Source organism: Schistocerca piceifrons, chromosome 3 (assembly GCF_021461385.2).
Source record: "Schistocerca piceifrons isolate TAMUIC-IGC-003096 chromosome 3, iqSchPice1.1, whole genome shotgun sequence".
Taxonomy (NCBI): Eukaryota; Metazoa; Arthropoda; class Insecta; order Orthoptera; family Acrididae; genus Schistocerca; species Schistocerca piceifrons.
The window spans coordinates 702,250,106-702,262,692 of NC_060140.1; the positions used below are offsets into that span (position 1 = coordinate 702,250,106).

General features: G+C 43.6%; 1 protein-coding gene across 2 annotated transcripts in view; it reads right to left on the reverse strand.

Annotated features, from left to right (window-relative positions):
- Positions 1-12,587, reverse strand: part of LOC124787994 (tetraspanin-9) — a 538,570-nt gene that overhangs the window by 111,085 nt on the left and 414,898 nt on the right. For both annotated transcript variants that reach the window (XM_047255029.1, XM_047255028.1), the window contains one exon: positions 11,520-11,592. In XM_047255029.1, coding sequence (XP_047110985.1) covers positions 11,520-11,582 — 63 coding nt within the window. In that variant the 5' untranslated portion in view covers positions 11,583-11,592. The remainder of the gene's footprint in view (positions 1-11,519; positions 11,593-12,587) is intronic.

Here is a 12,587-nt window from a genome sequence, read left to right on the forward strand (position 1 = left end):
AACTAAACAATAGCAAAGTCGATGGTAACTTCGTACACTAAGTGTTTCTGGGAGGACTCATTGCATAAAATTATCTGGCTGCTTAAGCTGAGTCACACTTGAATCGACACAGCTCTCGAAGATTTATACCATTCTCATCATCAGGAGATGAATACCAGGTTGAATGTGTGTCTCTTATTTGGTCTCCATTTGGCTTGCCACAGTTGAAGCGACGTTCCCTAGCCTACACCATAACTCAGCCCACGACTAATTGAGAGGCATATATCTGCCCAAGTATTCAGTAACTTATGACAATGAATTTGGATGGAACAAAATTTCGGAAGACTGAGTTTGTACGTGGAGATGTAAAATAGCCTAATAACATTTAAGTATAAAGTTAAAAGCTGTCAATCTTTGTCACGACCACAGTTCTTCACCAGAGATACCACTGTCAATGCTAAAAGAAAATAATGACAAACTACATTATTGGAGAAATAGAAAATATTTTTGTGTGATTTTGATTTAATTACATTTGCTGCATACTTAGTTTAATTCTAAAGTATTTGTGACTGTTGCTAGGAAGTGTGTTTCTTAAATTTGTTCCTAAACGCGTCGCCTGTGGGTTCGAACTTTCATAAGATTGTACTGTTTCAAAGATACATTTCAGCATGTAATATTTAGAGAGAAATATCGTTATTGAAATTTATCTATAAAACTGTACTATTATTTGTACTTCTCCGTTTCCAGACAAACCTAAAGGAACACGCCATGGTATGTCTTAATAAAGAACATCGATATGTATAAAGGCTGTCAGATTGCAGAGAGAGTGTTCCACTGCGACCATTATTTATGACAACAAAGGACAGTATGGAATACCTTTAAGATTATTTGAGTTAAAAGTCATGTTTATATGTTTCTATGAGCATTTACCAGTGGACGATACCACAAAGGAAAGAAATCCAAACATTCTTCGTCGGATATAACTGCAGTTATTTCTAAGAGGTCGAAACAGCCTCAGGGGCTGTGCATAAATATCTCAGACACATCATGTTATGACGAGTCTGTAATACACATATAGTTCTGTCACTATTTAGTTCTAGGAGCTACAGTCTGGAACCGCGCGATCGCTACGGTTGCAGGTTCGAATTCTGCCTCGGGCATGGATGTGTGTGATGTCCTTAAGTTAGTTAGGTTTAAGTAGTTCTAAGTTCTAGGGGACTCATGACCTTAGAAGTTAAGTCCCATAGTGCTCAGAGCCACCACTATTTAGTTGTATGAAATATCTGACAGAGGCGCTGACGCATATGTCATCTAACGAAGTGCACGTTGAAATTAGTCGTGTAATGAATCGGAAAAGTACAGAGAGGCAAGAATTTTGTGACATCTACGTTTATCAATTCCATAATTAAAGTGTGTGTTCTAAAGGAGTAATCATGAAAAGTGTGTGTGAGAGAGCCACAGAGTGAACTAATTGAAACTCGAATTTAAGCTTTGATTACAGAAATATTTCACATGTTTTGAATTTGAGTTGTTGAAACTTTGGAAGTTCTAATTGATGGAAAGGAGCTATGGACGTTATCACAGTTACGAATTGAAAGTATGGTTCAAATGGCTCTGAACACTATGGGACTTAACATCTGAGGTCATCAGTCCCCTAGATTTAGAACTACCTAAACCTAACTAACCTAAGGACATCACACACATCCATGCCCGAGGCAGGATTCGAACCTGCGGCCGTAGCAGCCGCACGGTTCCGGACTGAAGCGGCTAGAACGGCTCGGTCACGGCGGCCGGCTAATTGAGAGTATCATCGGTATTATAAATTTAAATGAATTGAGTACAATCAATGCATATCTCCAACCTGTCCTAAAGAACCTCCTGTGCAGTTAAATGTGGATCAAATGTAGTCGCGGTAGGGGTGGAGGTAGTAACAGTGGTAGTAACTGTAACAGTAAGTAGTAGTAGTAGTAGTAGTAGTAGTAGTAGTAGTAGTAAAGAAAGAAAGAAGAATTTGTAGCGATACGACGAGAAATGAGAAGTTCTCAGCAGAATCGTCGTGGATATAAATGTGTGTGAAAAACTGAGAAGAAGAGGGGACGGTATCAATATATAATAATTACTACATTGGGTGTAAATATTATTATGCGATGAAGAGGTTGGTACATGAGAGGAAGCAATGGCGGGCCCCTCAAACCAGTCAGATGACTGATGACACAAAAACGAAGTTGAAAAATGTTCGTAGCCGCGGGCTGGCTTTTGCTGGTTAACGGAAGATGTAATAAAATATTAGTATCCCAAAACCCGTAGAGCGGAATGTGCCACACTAGATTAACAAAAAAACTACTGAATATCTTAAATTTCAAAAAGCTAAAAGCTACTGGGTTAGAAGAAGTTAAGCAGGACTCACGAGAAGATACCATCAGAGAACGCAAAAAACTTTTGAATCATAGTTGCAAATCACACATTCGCAGAGGAAAATAAAAAACTGAAAAACAGTGGACAGAGAAACGCATTTATCACCACAGTGAATTCATGAAGATATTTTGGGGAGAGAAGAACAAAATGAAGCTGTCAGACCAAGCTAACAAGTTCAACCGCGCACATGAGCTGGAAATAATGAAGAAAGAAGAAGAAAATCCGGTCGCCAACCCTGAGTCGTGAGCAAATGTAGCATCTTGCTGGCGGCGCTAAAAGTTTCGAAGGGCTAGTGTACTGTATCAATACATTAAGCCTTTCCGAAACTGGATCCAAAAATACTTCGATTTGTTATCTAGTTTGGGGGCCTCGTACAATTATTGATCACTAGAGTGGACATCAAATGGTTCAAATGGCTCTGAGCACTAGGAGATTTAACATCTGAGGTTATATGTCCCCTAGAACCTAGAACTACTTAAACCTAACTAACCTAAGGACATCACACACATCCATGCCCGAGGTAGGATTCGAACCTGCGACGCAGCGGTCGCGCGGTTCCAGTCTGAAGCTCCTAGAACCGCTCGGCCACGCCGGCCGGCAGAGTGGACATCAATAACTTGGGATAAATTACGTACCTATCTGCACTGTGTTAGGTAATATTAGATCGAGGTATCAGATGTAATAGGTGTGCTGCTGTTTTTGACATTTGTAAGTCCCGTTACACTTAGCCTTCTCTGAGAGAACATCATTCCGTCAGCGATTCCTATTGCAGCTTAGAAAAAATACCAAACTTTCCAGACTTGGTACTGTGCAGGGGTGAGGCGATCTTTACAAAATATATGATATAGGCTTCCACAACCAGCGTGTTTGGGTATATTTAAAGCCCAGATAGTAAAGGAAGTTATGTACCAGCAGAGAATGCTCTGTCATTGTCGATATCAGCATTATTAGCGATCACTCGTTTATGACTCCACGCAGTGCTTACAGGCGATATGCGAGTTCTTGTGCAACAGTTTGCCTGATTATATGGTTGACATACAACTACAAGTCGTCGAACACAATGTGCCTTCAAGTGCAACTCCATATTTCAGTGTGCATTCCCAAAGATACCTTACTGCACATCACCTTGGACGGCGGATAGGAAGAGCGCTACCAATTCCTTGACCAACACACTCACTCATTGAATGAAATCCATTGGACTTGTACCCGTAAGATTACCGGATACATTTCCCAATGTTTTTCTTCTTTGGTCATGGAAAATTCTAATTGTAGTACTGTCCACCATTTTCAGTCGCCCTTCAAAACTATTTATGTGACTCGAGGAGAACAGCTGCAAACTTAGTAAACTGGATAAAAAAATTAGCCGCCCCATGAGATATCGCGCAGATACTGTGCAATATTGCCGCTAGCATTGATAATGGCTGCAAATAGCCGAGGCATAGAGTCCACCAGCTTCTTCACGTAAGCTGTACACACCTGAAGCCACTCACTGACTATCAGGTCGCGTAGAGCAACCAAAATACAGAAGTATGACTGCGACGTTTTATGCGCTGTCCCAAGTAGTCCCAGACATTTCCCGCTTTATTGTTTTGGATGAAGATCATATTATTTAGCGATCCAGAAGAGGTATGATCGGGTGCGAGAGTCTTCGTCAAACGACGATCGTACACGTGCAGAGCTGTGAAAAGGACTGTTGTCATCTTGAAAGACGAGGATCTCGCAGAATACTCATAATGCAGACCTAGAAGAAGAACACTTGGACACCGAGGATGTTGAAATAAACAAACTAATTAACGTTCAGAATACGGCAAAGGGGTGGGCTCAAGTTGAGCTGTGCACCGGTTGGTATCGGTAAACGCTACGCCAGAGACATTGCAACTCCATTAGTTGCTCGCTGAATTCGCCGCGTCCCGGCCAGCAGCAAGTGCAGTGGTGGGGGATGGCGCACATTGTGACACAGCCGACGAAGGGAGGGGCAGAGCAGGGAAGGGCAAGGCTGGGCTGGGCGGGGCAGCGAAGGGAATACCTGGCGACACGTTGTGAGCGCGTGTTGTAAGGCAGTTCAACCACTGTCGCGCAGTCGTTCCTTGTAGATTCAGTTTGCTTTCTTTCTTTGTGAAGACGTGGCTGAACTCATGAATCTTGGTTCAGAGTCGGATTCTAATGAAATAGACATGCTGATGTTATTACATAACACTTCAAACGAAAAAATCAGAATCGAAAAGCGTATATAAGAGAAACACTCATGGCGAATTCACTTTGACATCAGAGTTTTCTGCCACGCGGTGTAGCCGTGCGGTCTACGGCGTCTTGTAACGGTTCGCGCCGCAACCCCCTTCGGAGATTCAAGTCCACCCTCGGGTATGGGTGTGTTGTCCTTAGAGTAAGTTAGTTAAATTAAGTAGTACGTAAGCCTAGGGACCGATGACCTCAGCAGTTTGGTCCCATAGTCCTTACCACAAATTTCCGTTTCAGAATTTTCTGATAAGCAGTTCACGAATTACTTCCGCTTAGACTGACGTCATTTCCTCGAAGTTCAAGAGCTTGTGCGTAAATTTATATTTCCTGAAAGATGCAAAACCCGAAAACCAACTGCAAATGAGGAAAAACATGCTATCTTTCTGTAAGCTTTACCGAAATTTCTTACTAAGTAAAGACATAAGCAAGTATTACTTATGTTACTCAGGAAAATTAATTAGGCAAATTGTTACTGTTCATGAGCTGAACTTAGGATCCAGCAGCCGTACTTGAAGGCACGTCTACTGATCTGAAGAGGTGTCCAAAACGTACCGCTGACTTTCGTCGAGTACCATGGATATGAAGCACTTGTTGCGTCGGAAGCCCGAAGTGGGTCGAGTTCCTGAGTTGGAGACCTGAATTACCAGGAGCGATGCCTCAGTTTACGGAATCACTTCTAATATTTTACCGTAGATGAAATGTTAAATTGTTGGTGGCATATTTTTAGTTGTTTGGTAGATGGACACGAAGAAATGGTAGCGTAGGTCTCTGGCAAATTTTAAGTCTTCAGATTTTTTTTTTTTTTTTTTGCGTTCAGTTGCTCTTTCTTTTACCCTTTGCTGACGTTGCACAATGGAATGTTATATCAGCTTGGAAACACCAAGTTTCTCCATTTCCTTTCGTTGTTCTTTACTACATAGGTGCTTTATTGACGAGGAAATGTCCAATTTTGCAGTCGCTGTGTTCAAATGGTTTAAATGGCTCTGAGCACTATGGGACTTAACATCTGTGGTCATCAGTCCCCTAGAACTTAGAACTACTTAAACCCTCCTAACCTAAGGACATCACACACATCCATGCCCGAGGCAGGATTCGAACCTGCGACCGTAGCAGTCGCGCGGTTCCGGACTGCGCGCCTAGAACCGCTAGACCACCGCGGCCGGCAGTCGCTGTGTGAGACGTAGCTTCCCCACATCTATCAGTATTTCCAACACCTTCGCCTTGGTTGTCGTTCTTCTGAGACACCACCCCGCAGTGACGCACGCGCAGTACACTGTGTCCCGGACACCGCGCGGCGCAGGCGGAAGCGAACACTGTCATGCCCTCCCTGCCCAGCCCTGCGCCACAATTCCCACCTGTCAGTCACAAAAGCTGGTGCCGTCTTGCCCTCGCCTTTGCCGTCCACATCCCAATACGCGCCTTGCCTATCGTTGAGCGCGCCTGCGCAAGACGGTCTCTTGGTCTGGTCGCATGGTACTGTTGACTCTCACCTTTGGAGCAGTAGCCTGTTCTTGGGCGGATTGCAGCTGCTGTATTCGCTCCATGTGAGATGGGGTGATGGCTAAGGTGAAGCATTATCATTCCGTGTGTGGCGCATGGCCAGTCTACTGGAATCTACAGCCAAGCGAGTTCCACACCCGTAGTTGCGAGTTCCGGAGGCATGTAGGTAGACGTTGGGCACGCTGCGTGGCAACTGATGAAGATCGTATGTTTTTAACGACACCATTACATGTGTTTCACCAATATACCAGTCAGTTATAATTAAACTACAGCTACTCACAGAGGTCCAGTGTGCTGTAATTAGCGTATGACAGCAAAACTTGATAGATATTCTAAAGTGTTAACGCGGAACTGATATATGCTGGTTAAAAATTATTTCCAATTTTGGTCACCAGGTGCATCTCTGGCGCTGCGAATGCAAGAAAGGCGTATATAAATGTTTCAGTATGTAAGGGATTAGGAGCGTGACCTGGGCAGAAAAGGCCAAGTAAGTGATAAACAGTTCACCAACTACAAACAAGTGAGTGGGATATAACGTTCAATTTTATTATTAATCGCTGCTCACACTATTTATTCAATATCAGCACCACAGACGTAGACAGGATGCTGCATCCGTAAAACGACATGATCAACAGTTGCTGGCAACAGTTCCGGCAGAATGTGAGCAACGTGTTCCTGGATACTGGACTTCAGGTCACATAGAGACAGAACGTGTCCCAGATGAACACATTCTTTTAGATACATCCAAAGCCAATAGTCACATCGATTCAGATCAGGTGATCTTGCAGGCCATGCATCTGGAAAACCTCTGGAGATCATTCTCCTGGAAGGCTGCGAGCCGGCTGCGGTGACCGAGCGGTTCTAGGCTCTTCAACCCGGAACCGGGCCACTGCTATGGCCGCATGCCTCGGGCATGGATGTGTGTGATGTCCTTAGGTTAGCTAGGTTTAGGCAGTTCGAAGTTCTAGGGGACTGATGACCTCAGATGTTAAGTCGCATAGTGCTCAGAGCCATTTGAACCATTTGAAGGCTGCGATTAGCAAATATTTCATGAAGGTCTCGATAAAGTGCAGACGTCACTGTATACGTGACAGGCCCTCTTGGTGTATCTTCTTCAAAGATGAACAGACCGAGAATGAAGGTGCTTGCGAATCCACACCACACAGTCACATAAGGCGCTTAGTGCACAACACGCGGTTTAATACTGCCCCAAATTCGACAGTTCTGTGTACGCATTGCCCTCTATACTGTAAAATATGCCTCGTCACTCTACAGAATATTGCCTGTTCAAATGTAACCAACGTCGATCCGTGCCAGAAACCGAAGAGCAAATTCAGAACGTTGCTGCGGATCATGAGGCTTCAGTTGCTGCACAGTCTAGATCTTGTAAAGGTACCAGTGTAAAATAGACCGAAGAACTTTTTGTACCGTTGACCATGGGATGGACAATCCTCGTCACATTGCCCGAGCACCAGCACTTCCCCGGCGCACATGCTGCGTCGTCGATCACAACAGCAACCTCGTCAATAACTTCCACTGGGAAAGGACTCCGTCTTCCAGATGCCAAGCCAAGCTGACCCGTGTTTTCGAATTTCATTATAATCTTCTTAAGACGTTTAATGACATCGGACCCCTCCTCGGGTTTTCAACCGGCGATATTCTCTCTATGCTGTCCGCCTGCTTAGCTGAGTGGTAACGTGCTTGCCTCCCATGCAGCGGGCCCGGGTTCGATTCCCGGCCGGGAGGATAACACAGCTGGATGTTGTGTTATCCTCATCACCGGCACGCAAGTCGCCCAATGTGGCGTCGACCGAAATAAAGACTTGTACTCGCTGGCCGAACTTCCCCGGATGGGGCTTCCCGGCCAACAATGCCACACACTCATTTTATTTTTTCTCTCTATGCTGCCGTTCACATAAAACAATTTCGTTAGCAGCTCACAGTCTCCCTTCTCAATAGCCATACTGTTCACTCACGTTATGACTTGTCAAATGACAGCGTGGATGTCATACAAAAAGTGTACAGCGCGAGATTTACACTTGGTGTCCAAAATTGAAGCTGTCCGCAGCTCGTGGTCGTGCGGTAGCGTTCTCGCTTCCCACGCCCGGGTTCCCGGGTTCGATTCCCGGCAAGGTCAGCGATTTTCTCTGCCTCGTGATGACTGGATGTTGTGTGATGTGCTTAGGTTAGTTACGTTTAAGTAGTTCTAGGGGACTGATGACCATAGATGTTAAGTCCCATAGTGCTCAGAGCCATTCCAAAAAACTAAAGCTAATTTTTTCCGCGTAAATCGGTTCCGCATTAACGCAGTATCTTTTACCAAGTTTCGGTGCCATACGATAACTACAGCCTACACCGAAACACCCCCCCCCCCCCCCCCCCCCCGTGAGTAACTGCACTTTTAATTTTAACCACCCGGTTCTTGGATCCTAGTGATTCCGATGAGCTTGAACTTGTTGCAGTCAGTTAAACGAGAATGATTCCCTAAAGACCCATTAAGGCTTGTGGCCTCGCTCTGGGGAAGTAAAAAGTAATGGCGCCTTTCACATACGTACCTTGTTATTTTAGATAAGCTGCTTTTAGGGTCTACTTCTGCAGAAGTTTATAGTTCTGTTTAGGGCCGCAAGCCCAGTCTCCCTTTGGCATGAATTATTTTGTGAACTTTTAATAAGCATAGTGATTTACATGGTAAATTGCGTGCCGGGCATTGTTTAGACTGTAATTATCTTCGGCACGAATATTCATTATCGTGAATAATCAGCTAAATGTTATCTCGTGTAATCATGTATATTGTATAACTCTGCAGAACTCGTAAATTGGGCTCCTAGTGTGGTTTCTCGTAACTGAATTTGTAGACGCCGACTGTGAGTGAGTGATCAAGTATTGCCCAACGCGTTTGCTACAGAGATTATTTTGATTTTTTTTTCTTTCTGTGTGTTCGGTTTGAAGGTTGTAAAAGTTTACTTCTTTTACATTCATATAGATGATTGTTACTTAAATTGTGCCAAATTTCCTTTGTTAGTACCCGCTCCCTGCTCCATGCACTACTAACACTGGGGAAGTCACGTTACGAAAAAAACGGCTTAAAACATAACAGAACCACCTCCTGTCTGAGCTACACCTCCCATACTAGGCGGGTGAAGGCGCACTCGACGCATTGCATATGTAAAAAGAGGGACAATCACGACGCGTCGAGCCACACTACACGCCTGCAGTCAGTTGTTGTTCTCGCGTTTTTTTTGGCCTATTGAAGATGGGCAGCAGTGAGCAATGGCCTTCTGCTATATACCCGGCTCCATGTGAACATAGCATACGGTTTCCTTCCAAACGTTTGCTAGGAAACTGGTCGATGTGGACCTGCATTCGTTGCCGGCAACAATACCTGTCGGGTTTGTAATCGATTGTCATTGACAAGGCGTGACACTCGTCGGCTAGGATCTGTTTACTACCACTGCTCGTAACGCCGTGTTTCATGCTGCTAGTCTTACAACATTCATTACAGACACGTTGGACAATCCGATTTGATACACGAACACATCGAACAGCTCCATTCACGGTGTCTTCATGAGCACATCCAGACACGATAGCTCCTTTCTGCCACTATCAGGTCTCGACATCGACCCCTGCTACTACGCTGATTCCATACAAAGGACTGGTACTTCACTTTCAGGACTTAAATTATCGATGAGAAGAGAATATCATTTACACCACTGCAAATCAACCAGTGTGCTCTTTTAAGGAGGCAGCTGATGTTTTTGTGCCAACGGCCTTGCGGCAGTGGTTCCAGTTAGAGGACCGAAGTTAAGGGCTGTTGGGGTTGTCTAGCACTTGGATGGGTGACCGTCCTGGCCTACCAAGTGCTGTTGGCAAGCGGGGTACATTCAGCCCTTGTGAGGCAAATTTAGGAGCTACTTGACAGAGAAATATCGGCTTCTGTCTCGAAAACTAACAACGGCCGGGAGAGCGATGCGCTGACCACATCCCCTCCACATCCGTGTCCGGTGACGTGTAAGTGCTGAAAATGAGACGATGGTTGGTCGGTACCGTTGGTCCTTCAAGGGCTGTTCGGAAGTAGTTTCTTAGATAGTGTTTTATCCGATGATCATATCTCCACTAACAAGCAGACGAAACTAGACAGCATGCGAGAATACTGCACTGGTATGGATTGTAATTAATTTAGTCTTTCTATTTCGACGGGGCAATCTTCCAGTTTTGGATAAATCATGTGCCTCGGGCCATTATTTTCGTTTCTGTCATATCTGATTGTTATCGCTGACAGACTATAACAGCCGCCCCAGTATTTATTAGAAGTTTTTCCTTTGGTAAAAGCTTTATCAAATGTCCATAAGCGTAAACATCTAGAAACGCTTATTCTTGCTGGCAGTTTCTCAGACTCATTAATTGATAGAAACGGAATAACCACAATTTCAGGAAGAACGCTAACATGTTCGAATTACTAATAATTGTTTAAACTAGCAGCTCTCCCCTGAGTAACAGCTATTCATAAAGAAATGTTAATGCCAGTGCGCCATCACAAAAGTAGCGCAAATTTTGTAATGTTTGTACGCGAAACAGGGTCATCGGCCCTCAAGTGTGTGCCTGTTACCAACAGATATCAGCAGATAATCAGATCCAGCCTCCATCCCTCTTCCGTACAGCATTTCAATGACACCGCCGTTGTCTCAGAAGCAATAAGACAGGCCAGACCCTCAGCGGCTAAAATGCAACGGGCTTGTATGGAAGTATGTATTAAACACTCCGAGGATTGTATAAGCATTGCATTCATTACTTCGAATGGTATTATGTAGGGCATGTTAAACGATAAAGGCATTTTCACAAATACAACTCAAAAGTCAAAGAGTAAATAGCTTTTTGTAAGGGCAATTACTGTTCCACATTTGGCACTATATTCTTCAAATCAATAACTGTATTGGACTATAACATATACTAGCTTATATGTTAATTTAGGATACAAGCTATTCCATTCCAAATTTCTTCCGGATTCGTCCATCCGTTTCAGCGTCAAGGAGTACAAATACACTCACACACAAATTTTCGCGTTTACAATATAGGATAATTTAAGACACAATCCAGGATAGCAGTACAGGAATTTATCAGACTGGTAATGAGCACTACTGCGTGACCTCATTCAGATACAGGTTTAATGAGCTACCCTGCTCTTCAGACCGTCTCTGGCACTGCAAACAATATATGGTTAAAAATTTATGTATTTAGAATATAGTGTCTCTTAGGCTTTCATATTGACTGGCATGTGGCAGCCCGACTGTATTTTCATGCTTTCTGTTTCGCCCTGGTTGCAATTAAATACTTCACGGCCTCCACATATGGTAGCGATAGAACTTTGATGTAAACAACATGTGACTTACCCACATGATGACATTCAGTGTGCAGAACACGTGCCGCACGCATGTGTATCCACTGCGACCCATTTTTGCGTTCCTGCAACAAATGAAAAAAAATTTTAAACATCACAGCAAAATTTTTTTAAGGGTTTCCTACAAGCACCATCTTTCTGAAGAACAGCAACCTATTCACTTTACTCAACTTGTGTTAACACATTTCCTAGATTTTCATTTTCCATTTCAATGCGTTTTTAAGCTGACTCACTTTTTCCGATTATCATAATTTGGACTTTGTAAATATTTCAATATTTCTTTGACGACACAGTACAGGTAACAAATCTGAAATATTCAGATGTTTAGCATCCTGTCTAGGTACATAGTGCACTTCCTTTTTTTTATTACTACAAAATAGCGTTAGTCACAAATAGCAATATTACACCATAAAAATTAACCTCCAAGTATTGAAGTATGATAACGGACAAAATTCAGTATCCGGAATGAATTTTCACTCTGTACCGGAGTGTATGTTGATTCGTAACGTCGTGGGAGATTAAAACTGTGTGCCGGACAAGGACCTTTGCCTTACGTGGGGAGGGGCCCTACCGACTGAATCATCCAAGCAGGATTCACAACCCACGCTCATGGTTTTACTTCCACCAGTAGCTTATCACCAGCCTTCCAAACTTCGAAGTATCTTGGAAAAATGTGTCTGAAAAATAATATTGTGGATAATTGGCTTAGTCACAATTCTTCCGTTAGTGCTAGTCTTGCAAGGTTGTCGGGAGTACGTCGGGCAAGTTGAGAAAGTTTTAGAAAAGTACTATCAGAAATAAAGCTGTGAGAGTGGGGCGTAAATCGTGACTAGACTTGTTTCGGTCGCTAACAACATTGCCCACGAAACCAAGGTTCCGGATTAGAGTCCCAGTCCGACACTTTTAATATGCACAGAATTTCCATGGACAGGCTGATTTGGATCACTCTTACGAAATCTTACAGCTGATCAACTCTATCAATAACCGTATTTACCTGGTAATCCACATAGTAAGGAAATAAGTAGTGTAACAGTTTAACGATCTGCCCAGTATTCTGGCT